This window comes from Brachionichthys hirsutus, chromosome 20 (genome assembly GCF_040956055.1).
Source record: "Brachionichthys hirsutus isolate HB-005 chromosome 20, CSIRO-AGI_Bhir_v1, whole genome shotgun sequence".
NCBI lineage: Eukaryota > Metazoa > Chordata > Actinopteri > Lophiiformes > Brachionichthyidae > Brachionichthys > Brachionichthys hirsutus.
This window is the reverse complement of record NC_090916.1, coordinates 7,184,362-7,211,392: the sequence shown is the minus strand read 5'-3', so window position 1 is coordinate 7,211,392 and position 27,031 is coordinate 7,184,362. Positions and strand designations below refer to the sequence as shown.

At 45.8% G+C, this 27,031-nt stretch overlaps 3 protein-coding genes across 3 annotated transcripts in view; 1 reads left to right on the top strand and 2 right to left on the bottom strand.

The window, feature by feature from the left end:
- Positions 1-619: 619 nt before the first annotated feature.
- LOC137909695 (exostosin-1-like) lies at positions 620-1,753 on the bottom strand. Its single transcript, XM_068754156.1, has 2 exons — positions 1,469-1,753; positions 620-1,375 (listed from the first exon to the last, which is right to left on the bottom strand). The coding sequence occupies exons 1-2, from the start codon at positions 1,751-1,753 to the stop codon at positions 620-622; spliced, it is 1,041 nt and encodes a 346-aa protein (XP_068610257.1).
- An 8,650-nt stretch (positions 1,754-10,403) lies between these two features.
- On the bottom strand, positions 10,404-12,416 carry LOC137909614 (sterile alpha motif domain-containing protein 12-like). Its single transcript, XM_068754078.1, has 4 exons — positions 12,353-12,416; positions 11,338-11,468; positions 11,083-11,223; positions 10,404-10,900 (listed from the first exon to the last, which is right to left on the bottom strand). Exons 2-4 carry the CDS (start codon positions 11,456-11,458, stop codon positions 10,884-10,886), a joined length of 279 nt encoding a protein of 92 aa, XP_068610179.1. The 5' UTR covers positions 11,459-11,468; positions 12,353-12,416; the 3' UTR covers positions 10,404-10,883.
- A 4,189-nt stretch (positions 12,417-16,605) lies between these two features.
- The window catches only part of scara5 (scavenger receptor class A, member 5 (putative)), a 28,523-nt gene continuing 18,097 nt past the window's right edge, over positions 16,606-27,031 (top strand). The window contains exons 1-2 of the mRNA XM_068753788.1: positions 16,606-16,723; positions 18,854-18,982. Coding sequence (XP_068609889.1) covers positions 16,612-16,723; positions 18,854-18,982 — 241 coding nt within the window. The 5' untranslated portion in view covers positions 16,606-16,611. The remainder of the gene's footprint in view (positions 16,724-18,853; positions 18,983-27,031) is intronic.

The following is a 27,031-nucleotide window of genomic DNA, read 5'->3' as shown; positions in this document are numbered from 1 at the left end:
TTTTCTCGCCATCAATCGGCCAACTGACAAAAGTTTGCCGCTTTCGTGCTGATGCGCTTCTTTCGCGCGCACTCTGCAGCAAAGACACACGGTTTTGTATTATTTTGTCCCAGGGGTCCAACAGTGGAGCTGAACTCCCCTGACAATTGTGAAATGCTCATTTGAAAGCATGGAAGCTCCTTCCATCCAATAAAAGACGAGGAGATTCGAGCAGAGCAGCGAGTCCCTGTCAGCCTAACGCAGCACAAACCATGATTGTGATCAATTTCATCAGTAACATCCATGAACATAAACACAGCAAACACCTGTGGGGTAATGATCCTCAAACACACTGCAGTAATATATAATATATAATAACTAGCAAATGCAAATAACCGAGGATCGCCAGATTAGACTGCAATGTTGATGTCTGCCAAAATCCAGGCCTTTTCGCAGGATGACAAATTCACAGACACCCGATTACGTAGCGACAAAAAAAGACCAGCAGAGGCTGCGAATGTGAGCCGAACCAGGTCTCTAATAGATCCTCTCCATTTATAGACCTGCGAAGCGACAGAGCTCTTTTTAAAAACTGAAATGAAAACCCAGCCAAAAGCAGAGTGGATCAAAAAAGCGAGTCTTACTTTGAGTATTCTTCATTATCTGTGTTGCAGCGCGAGTCCTTGTGTTTCTCCCAGTCTTTGCCGTGCTTGCATGTGGTCAGAAGAACAATATCTTCCCCGTTGTGGATGTGATGTAGCGCGTTCCTCGTCTCAGAACCGATGCCAGTTAGGTACCGCTTCCCTTTGAAAACGAGCAGGTATTTCCTGGAGGGCGGTGCGTCGTTGAGTGTCAGATAACCTACCCCCCCTCCTTTTAGCAGGTGATCCTTGGAGAACAGAGGGATGGAGATGTCAAAGTTGGATCTGAAGTTGGCCATGTCTGCGCTGGCCTTTGCCAGCATGGCCTGTCCCACCTCAAAGCCCAGATCCTCCGTGTAGTCCGGCCAGGTGCCGGAATACAGGTTGAATATGAGGTGGTTCCTGCCGTCGTTCCAGGTTGGCAGGTTATGGATGCGGAGCCTGACGTTCTTGACATACTGGGCTGAAAGCTGGTCCCTGTCCAACGTGTCCACAGCCAGAATAAACAGGCAGGCCTTGGACGGGTCCGTGGTGTGGAAGCGAGACTCTCTGATGGACGATAGGATCTTCTGGTAGGTCTCTGAGATCTCCTCCCCTCTCTGAGGAGGGTAGATGTAAACCCTGAAGCCCGACTGGCAGCGAGCGAAGTCAAAGCACGTTTCCATGCGGCAGCGTTTGTTCTTGTAGATGTTGTCACGGATCGCGCGTCGCTCTCGAGGCGAGGTGTGCTGGTGATGGAGCTGGGGGGTATCCGCCTGGGGCCACGGGCAAGAAACGGGGCCGATTACCCGAAAGCAGAATAATTACAGGCATGCATTCACAGTAAATGTGTCCGTTTGGTGGTCTACCTCTTGCTCTCCCCCCTCCAGGTACGGCTCTAGCGGCTGCGTCGGCTCTGGCCAGTGCCTGGGTGGTCTGGACGGGCTTCTCTGGGGCAGGGGTTGGGGCTGGTACACCTCCTGGCTCTGGTGGTAGTACTGGTAATCCTGCTGGTGGTATTGGGGGTACTGGGGAAACTGGCGGTACTGGTAGTGCTGCTGCTGGAACTCCCCGATTTCCAGACCCCACAGGTAGACGAGGAAGAGAAGACCGGCCCCCACAGACACAAGCAGGTACCGCTTCTTGGCCTGCATGTGTGCTGTGGGGGGAGGAAGAGGAGGATGTGGTGGGTGGCAGAAGGGCAGGAGCGAGGGCAGCAGGGAGGTGTCTGGGTATAGGGGTGAAGAGCAGACACTGACGTGGGTGCGAGGAAAATGAGCGGGGAGCGGGGCGTTTGAGAAGGAGGGGAAAAGGTAAAGGGAGGACAAAGGGTTAAAGGGGTGACAAAGTAAAAGAGAAAAGGGAGCTATGAAGGAGAGGAGGTGCAAGGAGGTAGAGCAGCTCGACCCAGAGGGCACCTCTCTATCCACAGCTGGGCATTTTGGGATTTGGAGTCGCTAAAAGATGAGAGAAATTTAAATGAATGATTAAATGAAGTTATCAAGAAACGCTCAGAATTTGTTGAGCAGAACTTTAGAAGAGAATAACTCTATATTCAGATTAACGCATAAAAATGCTTCTCGTTCCTTTTCAGTTCAAAAAAAACTTTTTTTTTAAAGCTATGTGAAAAACATAAATATATATATACTGATGTAATAATTAAAATGTTAATAATTTACAAACGAAAATTCCATTTGTAAAAATTGCTAATTGTGAGTATACCTCACTTATGAATTTTCTAACATTTACAGTCTCCCAGAATTATTGTGAATATTTTTTATCCTTTTACCTGTTAAAATGCGGAATTAAAAATCAGCAGCTGGAGATCTATTTAAAAAAAAAAAGACCTTTAGCTTCAATATCAAGCGGATTAAAACGCAGGAACAATCCAGCATGGATTAATTGATTGATGATATGGAATACATGCCATTTATTTAACCTCAGTCATATTAAATGCATATACTGTTATCATCTTCCAGACAGTTTTGGTCTTCGTAAAGTTTTTTTTTTCTCTTGCCAAATGAATCCATAATCCGAGCGCTATCCTCGAACCCCTTACCTGTTTACATGGAACACCTGTGGTCCCAGGAAGGGATCGGGATATCCGTTTCTCTCCCCTCCAGCCCGAGCAGAACTCCACAGTTTTGGATACCCATCTTCCTACCTCCCTAACAACACCAATCACAAATCGATCAATCCAACCGATTGATGGATTAACTTGAAACCACGTCCAGGACAGAAGCGGTGCACTGAGCTCTGCGTCCGGAGTGAAGAGGAGCTTGCCTTCATCCTCCACCCCGTCCCGCATGCAGTCCCTAACTTTCAGGGACCACGGGGTGACTGACACTCGATCAGCCGCGATAACGTCGACAGCGTCCCCCCAGAATGAACTGACGCGTTCGGCGCGCTCATCTCTGATCTGCGGCCGTCACACACCCCCCCTTAAAAGAGAGGAGACCGTCAGAAGTTTGGGCTTTAAATCCGCATTCCCATTAAAGCACTAAAAATAAGTAGAAATCCTCATCCCAGGTAAGTTTAGAAACGGACGGCGCACCTGATCCGAAAAAGACGCGCGTCGGTAGGATCCTGTGAGGCGCGTCTTCCCGACCGGCAGCAGGTCCCCCCCGTCCCCGTCCCCGCCCCCTCCCCGCCCCCCGCTCCGGCGACTGATCAGATAAACGCCGTGCGTCTCCGGGTTATCCCCATCCTGCAAAGCGTTCGCCTCCAGCAGCTCCGTTGTTCCTCACGCGTCTCCACCCGCAGACGGATCTGGGCTGCGCCACCGCGCAGCAGCGTGCGCGGGGGGGGGGTCGGTGCGCGCGCGGGGCTTTCAGGTGGCTCCCGGGAGGTGCGGGAGCATCTCTCAGGTTGCGTGTGTGTGTGTGTGTGCGTGTGTGGGTGTGTGCGTGTGTGCGCGCGTGTGTGCGTGCGCGTGTGTGTGGATTAGTTGAGCGGTGACTGAAGTCCTGGGTGTTTAGACGTGGGAAATTCCAAATTGGCATCTAAACTATACCTGTGATGTCATTCCTATTCCCAAATTATATCAACGGAATCTCTCTTAAGAAGTTAAATATAATATATAATTAATATAATTATAGGCATTTTAGACCTTTTGGTTTCTCCAATATTATGTGAACTTGTTTTTATTTACGCATATCTTTCTCCCATCAGAACATAAATCTTATTTTTGCTCCATCAGACGCGTTATATATGAAATCATCTTTCTCCCTGCTTTTGTTCGACCAACATTTGAAATGCTCCCGTTTGATGTGACAAACGACGTTTCGTGGATTTCCTCGTGGCCCGTCAGAATGATGCAAACCTTTGCACTTTTAATTACAGCTCGGCTCATTAAATCTCTTAATTAATCGGATCGTCCGCCAAATGAATCCGTTTTGATTTCCTTCCCCTCGTTTGGTGTTGGGAAAGACATCGACTGGATTAAAATGATTTCCCCGTGATTTAAACCGATGCCATTATCTCATCAATTAGTGAGGGAGTTTAAAAAACGCGCATCGGGTCGTAAAAACAAACAGCGCCATCTAGTGGCTCTTGTTGCCATGGCTTCAGAGGATGATCTTTTTATACCGTATTATAATTGTGTCACGGTGCAAAATGTCACCTCGGATTATGGAGATTATATTCTTTATATCCGATTCAGACAATTACCTCCATGGAGAGTAGAGATGTGCGTTGAGATTTAACTTTGTCTTGTTTAATATTTTCTTGCAAATGTTTTTTTTTTGTGGTTATATCTTTACTTGGATAATAGTAGAAATAAAGTATAAAAGAATACTCCATTACAAGTAAAAGATCCTGACAGGATTACAAGAGACAGAAAAGATTTGGATTCTGGACTACTGGGTCAAACCATCCACTGTCTTATTTATGGATGCTGTTGATTCTTTCCGGGGGGTGGAGGCTTTAAAATCATATAAACTGACTTTGCTGTGTTGTTATTTTTTCTTATTCAACATTGTCTATACGAATCTATAAAACGTGTTGCTCTTGCAAGTTTTACGTGTTTAAAACTGACCTGGTCACAGAGGATGGTCGCGGTATAAATATCTGATGGCCATTGGATGAGGAAAAAAAGAATCCAGCAAAAAAAATAAACCTCCATCTTTAACCTCTTTGGATGATTTTTGGATCGCAGGGATGCTCAGACAGACATCGTTCTAAAACTCTCTGAACAACAGGGAATCTGAAGTTTGGCTTTCATTTACCTGTGCTGTGATAACGGTGAAGGATCGGCCGGCGCTGATGGCTTCACGGTCGATTAGGGAGTGACAAATCTGAAAAGGTGGCAGAGCGGAAGCGAGAGAGACAACCTTGATTTGTTTCCAGTCTCAGCCCATCGCTTCAGCTCCTCCACTTCCTCAGTTTCACCATCAGTCTCGGAGCTTATGGAATGGTTCAATTGCCTGCTGGTAAAAATCTATCTCCTCTCTTTATCGAGCAATACATGGCTGAAAAATGGATTTTTATTCAAGTTATATCACACACTGGATTTTTACTACATTACATGGTGTCCCGGCATGTCTTCTTAAAATTCATATTTTGGTAAATCCCCTTTCCCAGCATGGGATTTTGAATATTCTAATTTTACTTCCATAATGGAAAATGTCCTTGTTGCGTTGCTGACATTAAACTCTGTCCAGTTGTCTCGTGTTTTCAGTAATCCTGAGCTCCACTACTAGAAACCCGATTCTAGTGATGCTGTATTTGCATCTTTATCTCAAAGCGCTCCTCGCAGCAATGATGTCTAATTCTATCATCTTCTCCACGCAGTGCAAAAACGCCTTTTAAGTTTTTAGCATGCTGTGTCTCTGATCTCTGGTCGCGCGGCGCTCCTCCATCCAGCAGAGTCGCTCCACCACCTACACACATTTCATAGTGTGTTGTAGCTGATCGTGAAGTACTGACATCTGCCCTCGATAAAGCATGAGGATGGTAATCTGCTATATTTATCACCGGCAACGAAAATGTCATAAGAACAGAGCAAGCAGCCGACTTTTTTGTTTTTTAATAAACAGAAATATTTAATATCCAACTCTTACCATATACAGTAGTCAATTCATTTATTATTATAACTTTTGGTGCACACACTTGGACAATAGATTATATCTCATACCATCCTGGCGTTTCCTGTAATTTCCTGCTTGTCCAATAACGTGCTGCCATCGCTTTAGAAATGAATCTCTCTGCACCTGCAGTTCATTCATGCTGTAATGTACGTCCCCCCCCCCCACCCCCACCCCCACCTCCTCGCCACCCGCCCAGTCTCCCCCCAACTCATCAACTTCCATGCCATCAGTCTCAGCAGAGTCATCGGCCGCCGCCACCGATAACACCGGTGGTGGCGTAACCTGGAATTGTTTGCTGTGAGTCAAATTAGGTTGTATTTTCACACACACACACACACACACACACACACACCAGCTGCTATTATCTTGTCCTGCTCTCTTCAGAAGCTCCAAATCAGGTCCCACATTTTCAACCATCTGGTGGTTAACAACAAATAAGTGGGGCTGCAATTATTATCCATATCACACTCCTCGAGCAGTAGAACAGATAAAGCTCCCCCCCCATCTAAACATGGTGGAACAGCAGGCAGCGTTTGTTCCTGGAGGACCCAAAGAAATGGGGTTTGACAGGAAACCCAAACATTTATAGATCATAGAGAAGCTGATATAGATGATATAGAATAGATAGATGTGATATATGCAGAAGCGCCGGTCCATTCTCAGCTCACCACAGACTAGAGTTCTTGCACGTCTCTTTCAAATAAAGGGGAATTCTATTTGACCACTAGACTGAGATGATATATATAATAGGCTAAAGAGATGACCCCCCCCCCCCCCCGTGGGGATTCAATTTCTCAGTCCCACTGCAGAAGGTCTTTAGATAAAACGGTGGAGATGATGTAAAGGCGGGTCTGTTACATTCCCAGAATGTAACTTTAATATTTTTTTTCTTCCCTCCTCCCTTCCCTCCTTATCAGTCGATGTCTGCTTCTGTTTGGATATTTATTCGTGTGCAGATTTATTTTCCTTTCCTGTCCGATTGTTCATAATAAGAAAACGTGTGTACAGTATTGTATTTCACTTTGTCCTTGTGATGCTTTTCATTCTGCTTCCCATGGGAATTACGGAACAGCCTGTCCTGTACTGTTATGTTTGGACCGGGACACGCCGCGCACGCTGCACGCATTTAGTGCAAATGCACACGCTTTGATTTTCAGTTTTGAAATGGATTTTACACAATGAAGATTATATTCTAATACTGCCCATATTTGCATCGTTCGATCTCCCCCTCCACACCCATGATATCCTTCAATGTGTCTTCTTTTACCTTTAAGCGACGCTCCTGCTGTTTCCTCTTTTGCCATGCACTTATATTTCCGGCATGCAAATCATCTGAGTAAATCACAGTTTAGCAGATGAATAGCTCCGTCATGTGCAATTTTGACGGGACGGCTCATGTTTTATACAAATAGTTCCAATGATCGGAAGCTTCGCCCGAAACTGATGCACGCTCAGTGAAACCTTTGAGCTCTTATGATGGAGAGACTTAAATGCAGCGGGAGCCCATCAGTGCAGTTTCCTTTTTTACAATCCATTGCCTCCAATACTGAGACGATAAATCATCTGTCATGAGTCCATAGATGTGAGGGGAAATAGACGGGGCCATTTGTTGACAAAACTCATTTCCCCCACTTCCTGCTAATAAAGTACCTGTGTTGTATTTGGCTTTAGTTGGAGGTTTGCCACCTCATTCCACTGCTTCCTGTGTCACTCATTTGTCTGGACTAATGGGTGTGTTTTGCTTGCAGACTGTCATAAAGATTGCAAATGCGCACGCACACACACACACACACGCACACACACACCCACACACACCTTTATCCTCAGTTTGTCCTCTTCTAAAAGCGCCTGTTGTGAACAGGTGTCTTCTGTTAATAACCTCAGCAGAAGCTTCCATGTGGCTCTACCATCACTCTCTCTCTCTCTCTCTCTCTCTCTCACCAGATGCAGCCATCAAACCCCAAACCAACAATACGCCTCAGAAAAGCAATTATACAGAGGACGCACAGAGAATCATCTGAAATCAAGCTTCAGATGTGCCGCTGTGATGAAACCAACAATTTTCATCCATTACTGTACGTACAAGACGCGCATGCATCCCGTCAGCCTGCCGATAGCCTTTTGCCCTTTTTTTTAGCCAAAGCATATTGGCTAAAAAGATCCTTGGCAAAATTAAAGTTTGAATATTATTGGGAAATAAAAATTTAATCAGATATTTTGGATTACAGTTGAAAAAAAATTAAAGTTGTAGGCTTGCTGGTTTTTAAGACTTTTAATGTGCTGCTGCCGCCTCCTAATCTAATAATGTCTTATCACAGTTCAGATTACAGCATGTTTTCTGGCTGCTGGGTGGGATGGGGTTTTTTTTGTAGGTGTGGTGTTTGGGTGCTTGGTAGTGATGCTTCCAATCTTATTGCAAATTACTTGCATGCACCAGCAGTTTTAAGCGCGCTCTTCCCGATACGTGAACATGTGCACAGACTTATTGTTCAGTGCATTCAGAAACGCACACAGTGAATTTGATGCTCAGGTATATGCTGTTGTTTTCTGATGGACTTATCGTGACGACGGCCATCTGGTCTTTTCAAAATATTAGCATCTATGCTGCTACACGTGTCGTTTGCTGCATTATTTAGGCCATGCGTACTCATTTTCCTTCCATCCTTGCGAACCGTCATTGCTATTTTAGTCTGATGTTCCAATGTTTTAGTAGTATGGTTCAGAAATAAAACATGTGTGTACACTTTGTATTTTGCTGCTATATTGTATAAACTTTGGTAGAAGCCAATGGCGTCACAGTCTCACTCCGGCCCAGCATTATGGGTGTGACAATTCTATGCTCCCGGGGAGTCACAAGTAGAGTTGATGGTGTTACTTTTGCTATACCAAAAGTGTTTCAAGGCAAAATGCAATGCAGCAAAGTGAGCAGAAGATCCCTGGCACCGTCTCCTCAACTTTCACATCCCCTCTGAACTCGGATTGAACCGCGCTCCTCCTCTTGGCCTGACACTAATACATTTTTCTTTCACAATGGATCGATCTTTCGTTCCCCGGTAGTGACCACAAATAAATAACAGGGGGGGGACGGGATAGAAAGGCTCTCCTGAAAACGCCTGATAGTCGTTACGCCTGCAGGCCTGGTCGGATGAAAGGATGGCAGAAAACAAACCAGTCACATGATGGATGTGCTTTTGTATGGATTTATCTCAATGTCTGTTTGAAAGAAAACACGATCGGTAAAAGAGATCATCGTAGCTTTTTAGTTTGAAAAGGTGTGACTGGTCCTTATACGTATAGGCTATTCATTGTCCTGAGTCAACAGGTGGTGAAGGTGGAGCTGAGCCGGAATGCCTCAGTCGATCTGCTGGTTCGGACCCTCGCCTGTGGTTAAAAGAAATATGCTCGCAATAAACGCAGATGGAAAAAGCTTTGTAAGAAAGGTGGCGAGGCTCAGCATCAGAGATAAGGCCAGGACACCGCCAGAACATGACCACATGGGAGGAGCCATCATTTTGTAGAAGGGATGACATAGCTCATATGTTGTTGGATGGATAGATGGATGCATTTTTTTATGTAAGAATCTGCAAGCTGTGACCAAAAAAACAACATACAAGCAAATAAATCTTATATTTTATTTGCCATTTATTGGCCATAGGTGCTAAAGTAAGTGGGCGCCTCTGTTGTGATTTTTTTTGTGTGTAGCTGCTGTTTTAAATAGTTTAAACTGAGTTTCTTGTAGATTGTAATGAATCTTCTTCCGAAGGACCAGGTCTGGAAAGTACTTTTCATTTAATTTGGCATATGGAACAAAAATATGAATCTGGTTCAAATTAGGCAAATGTGTGTCAGGCCTCGTTTCCCAAACTCATTTAGGTCGCGTTAGAGCAACACAAGCAGCCCTGGTCGTGTTTTACTGCCGGAGGATGATTTGCATTTGTCTACTTAGTGTCTGAGTTTCATTTCTCCGGGGGTCAGTGAGTGGTGGATTTATATTTGTGCTGACTAAGCGCTTCCCCAGCCACGCCCCATCAAATCAAACGTCACGCTATCTCCCGGGGTATTAGTCACACTCAGACACACACACACTCTGGTCCAGAGACAGAGAGAAAAGGTCAACATGTGGAGGTTGGTATTCAGGAAACGTGTCTAATCGCAAAGATGCAGGCGCTCAGATTCAATCTCACACCTGATTTAAGTTTCCAGCCGCGCTTCTTTTCCTATTGGCTCGTCCTGCATGAAAAAGGGTTTGGGTGCATGTTTAGAATCACATACTTTTAGGTATCCAGATATTTCACTGCAAAAAGTTCCTTCCAAACTCATCCTCTATGCTGCGAGAGCTTCATTTGTAACTCCAGTGGATATAAAAACATCTGACATAGAAGTAGCAGGAGGAACATCTCTATTTATACAATATTAAATGCTGTTGAAGCTAAAAGTGTATTATTGAAATCAACACATCCTGAATTCTGTGTGGCAATAAATATATGTTTATAGCTTCGTATGGCTTTTTAAGAATCTGTTATCCTTCGCTCCGATCTATCACACTGAGCAGGAACACGCTGCTGTTGAAGCACAAAAATGACAAGTGACTGATGATCAGACTGGAGAACAGCTGAAGTCCGAAGAAGAAGAAAAAAAAAAGAAACCCAGCAGGCAGATTGTGCTACCAAAGCAGCCATTTTAATGCTAACATTCAACAGAATTTATATATCCAATTTGATGATGGAGCTAACGTAATGCTAGCAAGCCATGTAGATGCCACGCCCATTAAAAGTCAGGATGAATCCTCTGCGGATTAAAATGTCATCGCAACCCTCCGATGGTGCTGTAACTATATTTCAGTCTGGGGCCCGTAGAGGTGGACAGACGGACAGACGGACAGCGCCATCTCGCATTGCTAAAAATATGCACAGATGGGATGAAAACTCACTACGGAGAAGGGAAACAAAGACGGAGACTAATGGACAGCAGGTATCAGAAAGAGACACAGACCAAAAAAAAAACCAAAAACTAATCTCATCCATCTGCCCGGGTCAGATTTCTCACAGGAAATGGGTTTCTCTAACTCTTCATTCTTCATCGATTCTTCTGTCTCTAAATCCTCTCTTGTTAGTTCCATCGCTCCTGCTTTTCTCCCACCTTCAGAAGGATAGATGAAGGGATGGATGCTGCATTTCTCCTGGACGTGCGGCTTCCGTTACTGAGAAAAACACTCTGGAGAGAAAAGAGGAGAAGACGCTGCTCATGAGCATTAAAATGTTAATCACCAGTAAAGCAACACTTTGGTCTTCTGCTTTTCCCTCGTGGACGTTTTTAGTCCACCTCTCCACACACATCGCTTGGAATCGTTGGCACTCGGCTCCACGACGGAGATGAAGGCGTTTGGCATTTCTCACCGGAGAAGATGTCATTGAGTTCGTTGATTTCCTCTTGAACTCTGAGGAGGAGGAGGTCCTGCAGCATCTCCTGCTGCTGCTCCTCCGCCAGCACCCCGAGAAGCTCCAGGTGATGATCCTTTAATCTCAGCAGCGCCCGACCTGGAATGGAGGCGAGACATGCGTCGATCGTCATTAACGTGCACGATGGCACCTTGGCTAAATGGCTTTTCCTCCTCCAACGCTCACGCTGATTAATTAATGCACGACTTCTACCTGATATGGCGTGTTTAATCACGCCTTTCTGGAGCATGTTCATGTGATCGGGATACTGATCCTGCAGCCACCCCAGCACCTCTTCCACCGACCACAGAGACACTCGCTTCCGGAGGTCCATCGCCCCGAAGCTACACCAGCAACACCCCAAGAAGGAAATATATATATTCAGTATTATTGGTCAGAAAAGCCTCTCTCCCTTCCTGAGGAGTAGCCTTTGTTTCGTTTTGGCTTTCCTTCCAGCCGTATCCTCCTGGGCAGCGTTGCTACACTGTTGATGTGACCTTTACAGTGGGCCGGGCGGGCTTGTTGGGTCATAAATACAGGAATGTAATAGCCCGTGTTAATAAAGAGGGAGGTGTGATTGGCCGGGCCGGTAACAAAGTCCCGGCGGAGTAATTGACATACTGCGCCGGAGGCTTTTACACCAGGCGGCGGCGACTCGGAGGCGACTTCCCTTCAGTGTCTACAGCAAATCTTAGCCTTATTGATGAGTTTCTGCCTGAGGACAGCGTTTCTTAAACTATCAGACTCCCACACCGACCTTCAGCATGTCTGGAAGGGAATAACTTGAATATATATACAGCTGAACCAGGACTTGTAAAAACAACAACAACAACAAGTAATATCCAGTAACAAGCAAGGTGGAAAATGAGCTTTTTGTACCACTTATAAATTTTATAAAGCTTTCACATTCTGTTTTTTTAAATAGAAATGTGATATTGTTTTTTATACCGCTAACTAACTTGACTCCTTCGGTTTTAATCTTCTTATCTGCTTGTTTTCGTGTCTCTGGCGTGTTTACTTTGTTGAATTAAAATAACGCGCGGAGAAAAAATACAAAACCTTGTTGTAAAACTAGTTTCAACAGGTGTGTTGTCGAGTACACGCGGCTCTTCCGGGGTGGGAGGGGCTTTACCGGATCAAAACAACAACGCAAACGCTGTCGCGACGACACAATGACGTCTGTAAAACTTTACGAAACTTTGCTACGTGAGAAATATGGCGTATTTACCTCCACTCGGGTCCGTTTCATAAAATGAATGGTGTCCCTTGTTGTTCGTACCTGCGCAGCCCGCGAAGGTGGAGGAGGTGACGTTCCTCGCCAACGCCCGCCCCCTAGACTAATTCTAACCAATCATCACCCAGAATTGGAAAAAACTTTCAAACCAATCCCCAAAAGGCAACACACGTATTGGCGAATCAAAAATGTGTTAAAACCCATCTACCGGTAGTTCAGTCATTTAACCGACAGAGGGCACCAGAGTACAACAGGTGGAGTCAGCGTCCTCCACCCCAATCATCATCCTGTCCTCCAGCGACGGGACAGGCAGGGAAACCCCAAAATGTAGTGACGGTCACGTGACGATGTTGTTGGTATATTACCACAAATGTCTGCTTACTCTCTCCTCTGTGGAACTGTTTACTGTGGGATCTTAGAGAGAGAGAGAGAGAGAGAGGGGGGGTGGGGAAGCGTCTGCATGCTTCACCGCCTCGTTGCTTCAGCTGACAGACCGACCGGAGGACACCCCGGAGCCACAGGGACAGGATCAAAGGACAATGGTGACAAACTCGGAGCAGTGATTGGTTTGACTTTTATTCACATTGACAGCTGACAAGGTGAGAGAGTTAGGTTAGTTATTACGTTATTTAGTTAGCTGGTTAGTTAGTTATCATGATCGCTTTACTTTGCTTTTCTAGTTTGCTTAGAAATAAACTGCAAACATAAATTGTCCTTCCAGTGTGCAGTCTGCACCTGTTGTGGACCATATCATCATCTAATGGCGCTTTTTAAACATGTGTCTTCACATAATTAGACGCTGGAAACCTTTAGTGTCCAACAAATCTTTGCATATTAGTACATTTAGTGGTGGATAAAAATGTTACAATTGGCTTAGAAATAGCTCTGTGATGAATATTGTGGAGTGTTGACAGGTTCATGCTGTTTACGCAGCATCTGCTGCATCTCCAAAGGTTCGGGGTTTGGGTTCGGGGTTTGAGTTATTGTTGTGTTCGCTGTCGAGCTCTTATTGTGGTGAACTGGTTTGCATTCTGTGCCTGAGTGTCTGTCACATTGACTGATTGCAGTTTCCTGTTACAGGACAGGAAATCCAAGCGAGCTCATCTGCAGAACATTGACTGGGTTGTATTTCAGGAGTGACAAGTGAAGCTTAGAATAGCAGGGAAATGTGGGCTAGTGTTGCACAGACATGTTTAAATATCAACAATTAGACTCCTGACCTAAATGTATCAATCCAAATATGTCTTGTGCACATGACTGCATATTCTGCTGCATGTTCTGCGTGTCCTCAGACCGCATGCACTGGTTCCCTTTGAAATGCAGACAATCGGATGCTCTGTTGGAGGCACATTCTCAACTGTGGATGACACATGGGAAGAAAATTGTTTCCTGTCTTGCTGAGTGAATCCTTTCTAGTCTCTCACTTTCACCCGCGGTTCACCAAACAGACGCTTTCTGTCTCCTTAAATTAGCCGTCAGGTGGAATGTAATTAAGTGAGCCACCTGCACTCTTACAAGTAGTGGTTGATTTTAATATAAAAAGACTTGACATTAAAAAGACGCACTTCAAGAACCTCCTGCTGTAGATTCACCCAGAGGTTAAAACCCCTTTGTCTGGTGTCTGGCTGAGGTTCCCGGTGACCTTACAGATGTCTCTTTGACTGATTCAAAGGTCAAAGAGGAAAAAATGGTAAAGGGAAGTGAGGTCTTCCTCAGTTATAACTTGGGAGTGTGTGCATTATCTTAGCTTGGGTAACAGCTTGTGGTACTCTGACCGCCTCTTTGGCATCTTTGGCTTTTCGAGCTCCGCATCTGTTGCAGCTGCTCACTTCGGATGTCGGGACTCCTCGATTTGGAGACGTTGCTGTCCTCGCCTCCGTGGCCCCCATTGGCCTGCATTGCACACGCGAAAAAACAAAAGCTCACCTTTTACTGCGGACATCCACAACATACCGGTGGACAAAAAATAACATGATATACGGTTCTTCAAGTGTTCACAGAGAAGTGAAAACAGGCCACCGCTGGTGCAGCTGTGCTTCTTCCTGGCTTGTCGTCAGGCTGCGCTTCGACTTGTTTGTGGCGATTGGATGGAGCTATGAGAGGGAAAGCCCCCCCCCCCCCCCCCCCAGTAATGTGAAGGATGAGGAAAGTGAAAATCTGTTTCCCATAAGAGTCTGAGTCTCTCCAGATGTAATCTCCCTCAGCTTTTTGGCGCCGTGATGAACACCTGATGCTGCTCGGTAGAAGCGTCTTTTGGTGACTTAAATCTGGATGCATGAAGAGAGGAAGTCGTAAAATTAAAGAACGGCTTGTCCCCGTTTTTGGCACGGCTCTCCTGCAAACCGTTTACGTCAGAGTTCACCTGTTGCAGGTTTGCAGTCTGAAATGAGGTTTCCTCGCTCAAAAGTCAGTGATCCATCTATTGTTGCAGAGATAGGAGGGGGGGGGGGGGGGGGGGGTCTTTGCTTTCCCACCATCCTCTGTTGGCACTTGATACCACAGGCCAACTGAGAATGTGATAACCTATTAAATCCCACCAAACTCTGTGTAATTAGAAGATAACTCACTTCATGCTCTCGAACACTAACACGGAGCGCCGATGGGGTCTCCTAGCAGCCCAAATAGTTCCTGCATGGTTCCGCTCTAAATGCCAACCTGACCCCTCCGTCCCTCCGTAATGAGAAAGTCCAGACTGAGCGCTTTTTAAGGACTTTGTCAAACACGCAGCTGGGACGTTTTTGGGGAGTTTAACCACATCAACTTTTCGCTGGGTCAGCTTTGATTCGACCCCTCTGAGACATCGAGGTCAAGAGATGTGTGACTCCGCCCTCTCTGTCCTGAGTCTTATGCGCTTGTCCTGTTCCCCCCTTCCATTTCATTTATGTCATGGCCATATATGCACAGTGTGGGAAACTGCAAAACCTCAGCGAGGAGTAAATATAGTCTGGTGTCTGCAAGACAGTGGTGAGGCCAGCCAGGATGGACGGCTTAGAGAGAGGGGTTCTGAGGAACAGACAGGAGGCAGAGATGAAGATGCTGAGGGGTGACCAGGTTGGATAGGATTAGAAATGAGACAATAAGAGGGACAGTGAAGGTGAGATGTTTTGGAGACAAGGTCAGAGAGACCAGAATCCAATGGTTTGGACACGTCCAGAGTAGAGACAGGGACTATACCGGTAGAAGGATGCTGAGGATGGAACTGCCAGGGAACAGGGCGAGAGGTCGACCCAGGAGAAGAGAACATGGACGTAGTGAGGGAGGACATGAGGGTGGCTGGTGTTGGGGAGGACGATGCAAAGGACAGGGTGAAGTGGAGAAGGTTAGTTTGCTGAGGTGACCCCTCACGGGACAAGCCGAAAGTACAGTAGTAGTAGTAGTAGTATTCATTTGGATTAAGACAATGGCATTTTCGAGGGCAAACCCATGTCATACTACCTGTGGAAGGTCACAGGATCTGCCCTTGAAGGGCTGGAGGATGTGTCTACTGGAGTGGCATTCTGCTGCCACCCAAACAGAACGGGTGGCGTCACTTTGAGGCCATCAGCATGATATTTGTGGAGCAGCCACTTCCATTTTGGCTGATGTTGATGAGAAACAGAACATCTAAATAAGAACCGTAACTGGGCTGGTATTTCGTTCTTATCCCGTGTTTCATGTTCTGCACAAAGTTATGCAGATTTGTTCAATGTCTTTTCACTGGATATAAAAAAAATGAATAAAAAATAGATGAAACGGGGCAAAATTCCAAAAAGAGTCAAACTGTTTCCAGAAGAAACAAATGATATTAAATTCAAAGCTCACACCGCAAATACTTCCTTCTCTTTGCTTAGCTTGGACCTACCCACGAGTGTGTGTGTGTGTGTGTCTGCTTCGCAGCACTAGAGGGCAGCAACATAAATAAACACACATTACACGCATGTATATACGTGTGATGAAATGCACACGATCCGTAGGAGCAGATCAAACGTGTCAGTGACGGCCGCCCGAGATCTGCGGTCCGCGGTCTCCGGTTCCTGGAAGCGGTGATTCCCAAATGGGATTTAAATGGTTTATTAAGGAATGAATGCGTTTCCATTGAATAAGTTCACACTGGCTTGCAGGGATCTTAATCCCAAGTGGGCTCCAACCCTACAGGGACGTTTTCCTCCACCTGTGTGAGGACGGGGTTTTTTTTCTTCAGCCTGTCATCGTGTGACTTGGTGATGTTTCATTCAGCTTTAACTTGTGCTTCTTTCCTCTTCAGTCAGGAGACGATGGAGAGCAAGGCCATGTACCTGAGCACATATGAAGAGCGAGAGAACGGCTCCATGTACGAGGAGGCCTACGACGGACACAACCTGTCCAAACTCCACCTGTGTGATGAAGGTGGGGAAGACAGCTCTCTTTTTCTTTCTTTTTTTTTTTATTCATCACCCACTTTCACCTGATATACAGATTTCCCCTGAAGGCAACTTGACTGTTTTAAACGGATCTCCAGCTGGAGCCGAGTCTGCGTGGTTGGAGCCGCTGTGGTTTACTCAATGACCAGGGCGGGCCTGATGCGAACCACGCTGAGCTGTGTCTACAATTACACAGAGACGCTTTGACTAATAACCAAAGCTGAGCTAATCCAGCACAGCAACACTCTCACGACGAAAGGGAACGCCGTTGCTTCTCGGAATTCACATCTCCTCTCCCTATGGTCAGCTGAAACAGCCAGTAATGTCCATGTTGTGTGTGTGTGTGTGTGTGTGTGTGTGTGTGTGCAGGTACAGCTGCAGCAAATACACAGCTGACCTTGTGCTGTTCTCAGGTTTCCACACAGAGCTGTGAGAGCTTGGTGGGAAAGTCTTAAGTGAGCATTAACTGGAGAGTTTGTTGACATTTTGAAGAGGAGGGTGGACGATGACCTCACACATCAGAGGAGATGTCGTCGTCCAACTTTTCGAATCCGGGGACATTTTCACACCTCGTTTAATTATAGAGGGATGTGTGATCCAGCCATTGTTTGCCTGAATGCAACAGCACTGGGCATTGTGTGTGAACAGCACTGCATTGTGGGTAAAATAAAACATGTTGTTGTTGTTTTTTTTCCCCACGAAGTAGAATCAAGGATGAGTGAAACTGAGCGTACAGTTAGCGCGGAGCTATCAAGAGGCGCCATCATGCGCCGGGTGGCTAAACAGCAAGATTCATTTGAGCAGGATATGTTCATGTAAATTCAGTGTATTATATTCATTTCTTGCTTTCTGTTCACACACCGTTTTCGGTGTGACACGTGTGCTTGATCTGGAAGTTTAAGGGCAAGTCCTTTTTATTTTTAAAGATAGTGGATTGGACCGGCCTTTCCCGAATCTATTAGTTATCTATAGAGATAGCCCCATTACACATTATAAACAGGAAGTTTGGAACCAATCCAGAATGCAAAAAAAACCCTCCTACTAAAATCCATCAGGTAGGCTCTGCTGTAATTAGTCAAACATTATCCAATGATTAAAGGAATATTCCAAACTTGGACAAATAAGCTCTTTCGGTGAGTCAAGAGATTCACTTTCATGCCTGGGATTAGGTGATTAGCCTAGTTTAGCATTGAGACAGGTATAAAGGGACAGAGCTAACGAGCCTGAATGTGATTTACCATTGATATGAGCCTGTAGACAGAGAACTGTGTGGTTGTTTCCCCGCTGAGCTCTGGTGCGGCGCTTTCATTTCCCCATCTGATTTTTTTATGTTGTTTGCATGACGTGCGTTTCTTTGGTTGATTCTATTTGAACTGTGTTTCAAAATTCAGCGAGTTTAACTGGAGGCGGGGGCCCGCTGCGAGAGCAATCTGTTTCTTTACATTCCGTCCACGTGACACACACACACACACGCACGCACGCACACGCATGCATGTTTGAACCAGCTGTGTTTGTCTTACGCCGGAGAAGTGTGTGTTGTACATCATGGGAGGGAAATGTGTGTGCCTGCGTGTCAAGCACCATGACGGTTTGTCATGGTTCATCTGAATCCACACTTGTGTCCGTGTGTGTGTGTGTGTGTGTGTGTGTGTGTGTGTGTGTGTGTGTGTGTGTGTGGTGATCCTGTCCAGGATCCAGGTTTCCTTAAATGAACAGTTGATTGAATGTTGTTAGTTCTAATCAGACCTGAAGTGACTTTAGCTTTTTTAAATACTCTCCCATCTTTCTGGCAGGAGATGAAATCCAGCCGAGGCCACGTTGTTGTTTCTCTCCTCTCTGACCTTTTATGGCTTAATAGGTTACTGACCCTTGTTGTGTTTACGCTCCATGTTAACAGCCCTATTTCATTACACAATTTCCCGTCAACTTGTTAACAAGCATTCTGAGGGATGTGGCTCTGGTTTGTCGAAGGCAGAAGACCAAACAAACCTTAATGAAAACCATCTTTATTCAAAAAAGCCCAATCCTATCCATAAGAAAGCCCATCGTTCTGCATCTGCAAAGTGTTTCCGCCTGCATTTGATTCTTTGGTATTGGATTCTTTTGTCTCTGTCAGGCTCTGCTAAGCGCCGCAGGAAGCAGGATCAGTGCTGCGGTCAGCTGAACTCCCTGTCGGCCATCAAGTACGCCATCGTCTCCCTCTACATCCTGGTTATACTCACCATCTTCGGACTCTGCCTGGCAGGTAGGATGGAAGGGCAGGAGGGGTGTGGAACTGTTACCTCGATCCGGATGATAACTCGGCTTCACGTGTGGCAGGTTTAAACTTGCCCCCCCCCCCCCCCCCCATGTGAAGCTGTTTGCGTCCCAGCGTTCAGACAGCCGTGTCAAGCAGATAAAGGTGGCTGGTTCCACCGGGCCGCAGATTCCACTGCAGGCCTGCCAAGCTTCTGCCTGCAGAGGAATTTTTATTATCAAAAAAAACCATCACCACCTGTGGAACGGTGAGCACAATGGGGAAAATAAAAGGCAGAGTAAACTGAATGGTTAATTATTACCTCCGGCAAGGAGTGTATGTTGTACAGGGCGCTTGCTTGTTGGATGCATCTTGATGAATGAAAATCTGAAGATGGGTCTTGGTCTAATTGGAGCCTATTACATTCTGGAGCATCGGGATAAAAAAAATATATATATTTTTGTTTCCCTTTCATTTATAATGGAGCCTTTTTTTTTAATCATATCTTAAAATATGCATTTGATTCTCTGACCAAAAGTCACAGTCATAAAGGGGTCCGATATTCACTATCATGCAAAATGTCTTCTGGATCTGATCCAGAATGAGTTCAGGAAAATATATAACATTTTAACATTGAAAAGTCAATTTATGGATTAAAAAATCAGTTATCAACACACAACTCTGATTCACTTTTACTTTTCATGGTTGGTGTATAAAGATAGCAAAAACAATTTAGAACCTTTTGATGATGATCCAGATCGCCATGTGGACGGCGCTAATCCAGTTACGAGGGGATTGAGCTGCTTGGTGGAGGTCTGCGCTCTAGTTTATGATGCATTTCTGCTGCACAGACCGTCCGGCGTGCGTTCCTGCAGGCTTTGCATTAAAAAAAAAATGTTTTTTTTTTACTTTCACTGGAGATGTTTCTGGACTTCATGCTCAACCTCGCTGCTGTTTGAAGGAGAGCAACAGTTCTGTATTTAATCTCGATGTGAAGCCCGCCGAGCTCAGGAACCAGTCACTGGTGTGTATGTGACGGAGGAGGTAGCGCATTTCGACTAACTTGTGCTTTTTCTGATGTCCAAACCTCTTCTGCCTCTCAAGCACCGCGTGTCTCGGTGATTGGCACGGGGCAGGAGAAAATGTGGAAATTTGAGCCTTTGGAAATGAGATGTAGCCGTTGTTATTTTATATCACTCACCCTGTGACACGGTGTAATAGGTTCCAGCATCTTCACAGCTCACACCGTTGCTGTTCCGTCTCCTCTCGGCTCATTTGGGGGAAAACCCTGGCGCGATGCCACGGCAGCCCCGCGGCCAAATCGCCCCAGTGTGTGTGTGTGTGTGTTTGTGTATGTGGGTTTTTTTTTTTTGTCTTCGGCGTCCCGTTAAAAGTCAAGTCTGTTATTAGAGTAAGAGGACAAAGAGAGGCTGACGGAATGAAAAAGGTTCAAGGGCAGAATAATTAAGGCAGATAGAGTCGGGGCAGTGACGTTTCAGGACCTCCTGGCCTCGAACCGGTCGCTCCTGGAGGAATCAAGCACTCTATGTAATCCCCCCCCCCGCCACACACACACACACACACACACGACAAACTGGACGTGGCCGTTGCCTCAGAGGTATTTGGTTATTTAAGGCTTTTAGATGAGGCTGTTTTAGAAAAGCAATCAAACCGGACTTTTCATTTGTCCTGTCTTCATTAAATGCCGTCCATCCAAAAGCTAAGTGGCTCCAGTAGAACAGCAGGGGAGGCCCCTTCGCCACACATTCACATGACTCAAAACACGCCGTCGCCGGCTGCCAGCTTTCCGACGGGAGCGCAGATTCAACTCCGCGATCCACATTTGACTTTGTTGTTTTGTCTCAACTACCTCCCTGGCCCTCCCGCCCTGCTCTGCCAGCATCTCCCGTGCATTCAAACAAATCCATATTCCATTGCTAGCAGCGTCGCGGAACCACAGCTTGAGCTGAAAACATCTGCGTCCATGACATGACGAGCACAATATCAGATTTGCTGCGGGAAGCTCAGCCAATTCTAAATCTTTTTTGTTGGGCAAGCGAGGGAGGAGGAGGGTGATAAACGGAACCAGAGACCGATAAAGCCGAGGATGAAGCAGCCAGATGTGTCCTGCCCCGTTCCGCCAGGATGTCTAAAGCTGGAATATCAGTGCATTATCGCCACCAAGCTGACCGGCAGATATAACATAGCTCTGCAGAGAAGCTCCCACGTTCAAATCCTTTGATGGTCCCTAACTAAGCCCCAGAGCTGATGCTGTTATCATCGAGAGGTGAATGCTGGGAAGGATTTCGACTCTGTCTGTGTGTGTGTATGTGTGTGCATGATAATGCATGCATGATGTAACATTGGAAGACTTGACTTCCCAGAAAGACTGTGGGCTAACCCGGATAAATGCCAATGGGAGAACCGGAGGTTTAGTTTATCGCCCCGGGTGGGACGGGGCAGCCTCACGGCCTGTGACGAGTCTCAGCTCATTATTGACATGAGATGCCAGGTGTGTGTTTCTTTGCTGAGCCGACGATGGGAAATTTGGATCATTAGTTCTAAAATAGGTATGCACAGAGACAGAGGAGAGGAAGAAGAGGCACTGCACTGACTGGCCAGGATCCACTTCATGCATCTCTATAAGTATTTCCTTTCTGCTTCCTGAGGAATCAAAACAAGGATCGTCCCCGGAGTTCGTCTGAAAGTTTCTGCGTAGCTTCAGAATAGAGGAGCCATTCTTTTTCATTGTTTTCTGCGTAGGAGTGATCGTGCAGAGATTTAAGCCACTGCTGATAAGGTCACATTTCCCTGGATGGTGCGTTCACTGTGCAAGTTTGAGATCTTGTGCAAAGGAGCTTTGAGTTCCTTATCCACGAGAGAACATTTTTGAGACATTATAACAGGAAAGCCACCTCCTCCTTCGTTGCAGTTGAATTTTTGTTGACTTTTCAAAAAAAAAAGCTATAGATGCAGGTTTTTTTGTCTGAGGCTGCAGCTTTTCTTTTGTCTGTCCATTCATTTTAATGTCAGAAGCAAAAAGTTGAGAGGTTTTATCCAAACGTATTCGCTTAGGTAGCAGATAAAACGATGTAGAACATTCTTGCAGGAGTTTCATAATTAAAAACACATTTTCTATGAAAATGCATTCTTATAAAAAAAAAAAGTTAAATCATTTTGCTCAGCACCGCGATGGAATCTGCTGACATTGTGCAATATTTAGAAATACCCACATGTTTATCTCAGACTATGTTGGAGACTAAAAACAGATAAACGAGAGTGAATATTGTTGACAAGTTGCAGTAAGTGGTGTTTCTGGTGGGAGTTTAAATAAGGAACGGTTTGCAAATCAGTGAATTATACAAACCCAAAATGCAGTGATGTTCAGTAACACGACTGCCCATCAGTGGAGAGAATCCCCCCCCCCCACCCCAAAGCTGAACAATCCCACACAGTCCTCTGTTTAGCGTTGTGTGTGTGTGTGTGTCCACACCAGCACACAGATCTGCTCTGTGGTTGACTTTAAAGTCAGAGCTGCTTAAAGCAGAGGTTTCATATGAGCTTAGTTTGAGGCAACGTTGATCCTTGTTGTGTTTTCATGCATGTTGACTGTATAAATCACTTAATCTCAAGTGGCTCTTTAGTAGAGGAGCCATTTTTAGAACAGTTGATACGGTTTTTTACGTGTGTGTGTGTCTATGACATATCCCAGATCAAGGACATCAAAAGAAACGCGCCCTATTACGGCCTCATATTCTCTTAGCACTTTAACTTGGCGGAGGCCATCGATCCTCTAGTCTCTGCTGAGGGTTGGGATGTTTTCAGTTACGTTCCGGCCAGCCGTCGGTACCGATGCCTTTTTGTAAAGCACCCATCGAACACATCTAATAGCCAGTGATTGGACCATAAGTGGGCCTGCAGATGGCGCCTGGGCTGATTGATAGCTTTCTGGCTGTTCCGATGTGAGGTTCGAGCTCAATTTACACATTTTATAACCCGTTTTTACAAGCCGCATTGAAATGGAGTGGTCGATTAGCGCCCCCGCAGCCTTGGCCGCAGTCAGACCATCTGAAACATCTGGTGCATTTTGACCACGCGAGTAAAATCCATTTGTGGATCCACCTGTTGCACATCAGTAGTTTTTTTTTATTTTATTATTATTGCATACGTATGGCCGATGATGGACGTTTCATCCCACACGCAGCAGATCTGAAACATGGCCTCCACGCCTCGTTTCAACTTCAACCGTAGGTGCAGCTGAGTCACGCTTTCCAGTCCGAGCAAACATGCAGCCCACAGGTCTGGCATGATTGCGCTCCTTTCCTTTGCCGTTTTAATTGCTGGAAAACATGAGGGCGAGTTTGTTATTCTCCTTTTAAAGACATGAAATCTTTGCGTCCGACTCTCCGTCTTCCAGGGACAGGCTTATTACCGCCAGGCAGGAACGAGCAGCAGGCGCGGGGTTATTTCGGTCCTTGGCCTGAACTCGATTTGGTCATGCATGTTATCGTAGTCACTCCTGAGTTCTGCATTAGTATTTCCTCCTGTAGGGGAAAACCCGACTTTGGTTTCGGGATAGAACATTATTCATAGTTCCTTAATTCTGATACTGACACTCGTAAAACATCCGACGTTTCTGTAACCCAATGGAAACGTCTCATTTATTATTTCTGTCGGTTTTTCCTGAAAGACGTGAGGAGTTTTTATTGTCCATGTTCCGAGACACCTCACAACACACACACTTTCCCCTCCTATGGACTATAAAGATCTTAAAACGTTCCCCTGGGAAAACAATCCAAATGTTTGCTTATAAAGATGAAATGTTTCAGATCTCAGCCTGCTCGCGGCCGGCCGGTGAGAAATTCCTTTTCCTCATGGAGATTACACACACACACACACACACTAAGAGCACATGCCAAAACACAAATGTGCACACACTTAAACACACTAACTTGTTGTGGCCACTGGAATAAAGTCTCGTAAATTCAATATTAATGCACCACATCATCTAAACACAAGCACATAAACGTGTACATTTGTGCAGAAATATTTGCCTAATATGAAGAACACACACACAAGGCACTTACACACACATACACACTCACAGGAGTTTTGTCAGGTCTCCCTGCAGCCCCAGCATAAAGCCTTTTCTAATGAGATTCCGCACTGTGGTCAGACTGCTTTGTACAGAAAGGAGTCTGGAGAGGGTCTAACGTTCCCATAAGTCCATCATCGGGGGGTGGGGGGTAGGAGGCGGGGGGAGGGGGGGGGACAGAGAAAGAGGCAATCCTTCATTCTTCAACCAAGACCAAAAGTCAATGTTCAGCCTCAATCACCGAGTCAAAGACGAGTCATTAACATGTCAAGACTAATTACACCAGACCTCATTCAGCGTGTGTGTGTGTGGGGGGGGGGGGGGAGTGACCATGTCAGTTCTCTCCCGTAGCCCAGCATCATTATTTTTGTCGTTTTGCACGTTGTCTTGAGACAATTTGCAGTTGTTGCAGTGGTGGTGCAATAGTTAGCGGTTTCATTGTGTTTGTGTGGCTGCTTAATGTTTCATTAATCAGGCTTTTATGACTGTTACAAGAAATGGTTTGCTTCTTGTCATTAAGGCGTTTATGAGCACGAGGGTTGCTCATGTTCGGGAAGGCGTTTTATCTTTCGTCCATCAAATCGAAAGACGAGACATTCAGGAATAATCGGCGTGAAGCGGGTCTCGGGCTGTTCGGAGGCTTTCTGGGTTCACCAACATTATTATTGAAACTAAACATTCAGATCGGCGAGCAGCGCCTCCTCATATCCAGCTTAAAGCCTGGGAGGCCATAAAGAGGAACGCTGCAGTGTGTGCAATTTACTCAAACATGTATGAAAGCAGCAGGTCTCAGTGGTGCAGCTCTCCATTAAACAGTTACAGAGACTGTTCAGATCTGCAGGGGGACGGTTGAACCTTTAGGGGTTTTAAGAGCATGATAGCAGGCGCCCTCTTTAGCAGCGGATCCCAGAAGGCTCCACGGGCGCAGATCCAGTCCGTTTTCACGCCAAACGGCGGAGATTTTCTGTGGGATAATTGTGCCGGAGTACCAGCGAAGTCCAGAGAAACATGCCGTTGAATGCAGAACGATGAGAGAGCTGGGATCTGGAGAATCTAGAGACAGACAGACAGACACCCCGGCGGGGGGCGGGTCAGATACACTGCCCTCACAGCCAGATCTTCACTTTGATGTCTGCCACATCAGACCACGCTCCGAAATCGCACCGAGCACAAACTCCTCACCCTCGCCCAGAGACGTTTGGAGGCGCTGTTGTTTACCACGGCGTGAAAGAACCAAACAAACAGGACGATGCTGCTGCCACCCTGAGGTCCTACTTTAAACAGCGGCGTCAGTTTCAATTCAAAACTCGACGATGTTTGGAAACACTGTTTATTTTTTGGCTTGTAATTGAATTCTGTCGTTTAGCAGAGACGCATGTCTCCACAGCCGCGTGGGTTCACCACGGCGCTCCAGATATTTGGCAGCATTCCCCGTGAATCCCAGCAGGTATTGGTAGATAGAGGCTCAGCCGCAGATCAAACGGAGAGCGGAGATTTAGGTGACAGCAGCAGTTTACTGAAATCAGGACCACGTTTTCCATAAATCCCGCTGTCTTCCCATTTAGGCCTCGCCCTTCTTTTACTGAAGAGGACACATTTATTATAGGGCACGTTTTCTTTGGCTTTCACCTCATTTGACTTCTGACAGAACGGATCGATCAGACTCTGAACGCTTCACTAGAGACGAGGTTTTAAGCACCGCAGGGCGGGGGATGTACAAAGTGTGACAAAAAGAACACTTTCAGTCTAAAAAAGTCGTGTTTTGTTTTTTTATCCGCTAGAATTTAATGATCTTCACTGTTTGATTGCCACCAATCCATATTTAGCCTCCAATATTTAGCATTAGCCACCAGCTTGTTTTTGTTTGTAGCTTTCACACTGGAGTGCTACAGTCTGCTTGATGTCAGTATTTGTTTGTGTGTTGTTGTTGTTGTTGTCCTGTCTGGTATGTGATTGTTTTCTTGTAGGTTTTCGATCATGGTTGGATCCTAAAGACGTTTACTACTTTCACATTCGGACACAGGATCCAGATTTAATATGAACATCAATAGTTCCTTCCATCCAACTGCTATAATAAATATTTTATTAACTGTAAACGGTTTCATGGATTCATCAGGTTTCCAGATGTCGGACTTGAATGATGATGCAGGTGGTTGTAGAAAGAAATGAACGAATTCTGTCATTATAATTGCACGTCAGCACATTTCAATATATGTTCAGAATGATGTTGCATTATTGATTTTAGGACCATTTCTCCCATTTTTCTCCGCTTCCTGTTTTTCTTTCTTCTTCCCTGCTGCATTAATCCACTTTAATCTATTCCACTTACTTCCTCTTGAAGATGGTTGCTGGAAGCGAGCCTAACTTGTGGGTAGGAATCCCTTTAAAGCTCCCCAACAGGACCCTTTTCATGTATTGTCAAGCGAAACAGATCGTTCCCTGTCAGACTTTAAGATCCTGAAATTTTATTTTCATTCCTTGCTGGATAAAGTTCTGATTTCAAAAGGACTCTTTCTTCATTCCCCCCCCCCCCCCCTGCTGCTGGCATCCCTTCAGAGTCCAGCGGGATGTTGGTCACTTTCTGTCTGGACGAGGTTATTTTATTCTGTGGAACACATGAACACATTGTTTGCCCATAGCTCACTTTTTAAATTTTTATTATTAGGCCCGAGCGCCTATACTAGGCGTAAGGGGCTATTGCTTTTGCAACGCAGAAGACGACAAGTTGACGAGCGCAGCTCGTCAACTCTCGACAAAGTTGACGAGCGCAGCTCGTCAACCCTCGACAAAGTTGACGAGCGCAGCTCGTCAACCCTCGGCATCCAACACACTCACACACACACACACCGACACTCAACAACACACACGCACACACACAGACATCGACAAACACAGTTGACGAGCGCAGCGAGTCAACTGTGTTTGTAACTGTCTTCCGATGGTTGACGAGCGCAGCGAGTCAA

Bases quoted from the DNA above. Each gene is read 5' to 3' on its own strand.
- LOC137909695 (XM_068754156.1), bottom strand. From the start codon at position 1,753: ATGCAGGCCAAGAAGCGGTACCTGCTTGTGTCTGTGGGGGCCGGTCTT. The intron at 1,376-1,468 runs GTAGACCACCAA...CCGTGGCCCCAG, and splicing joins TGGAGGGGGGAGAGCAAGAG to GCGGATACCCCCCAGCTCCA.
- LOC137909614 (XM_068754078.1), bottom strand. From the start codon at position 11,458: ATGGACCTCCGGAAGCGAGTGTCTCTGTGGTCGGTGGAAGAGGTGCTG. The intron at 11,224-11,337 runs GTAGAAGTCGTG...CCTCCATTCCAG, and splicing joins GATTAAACACGCCATATCAG to GTCGGGCGCTGCTGAGATTA.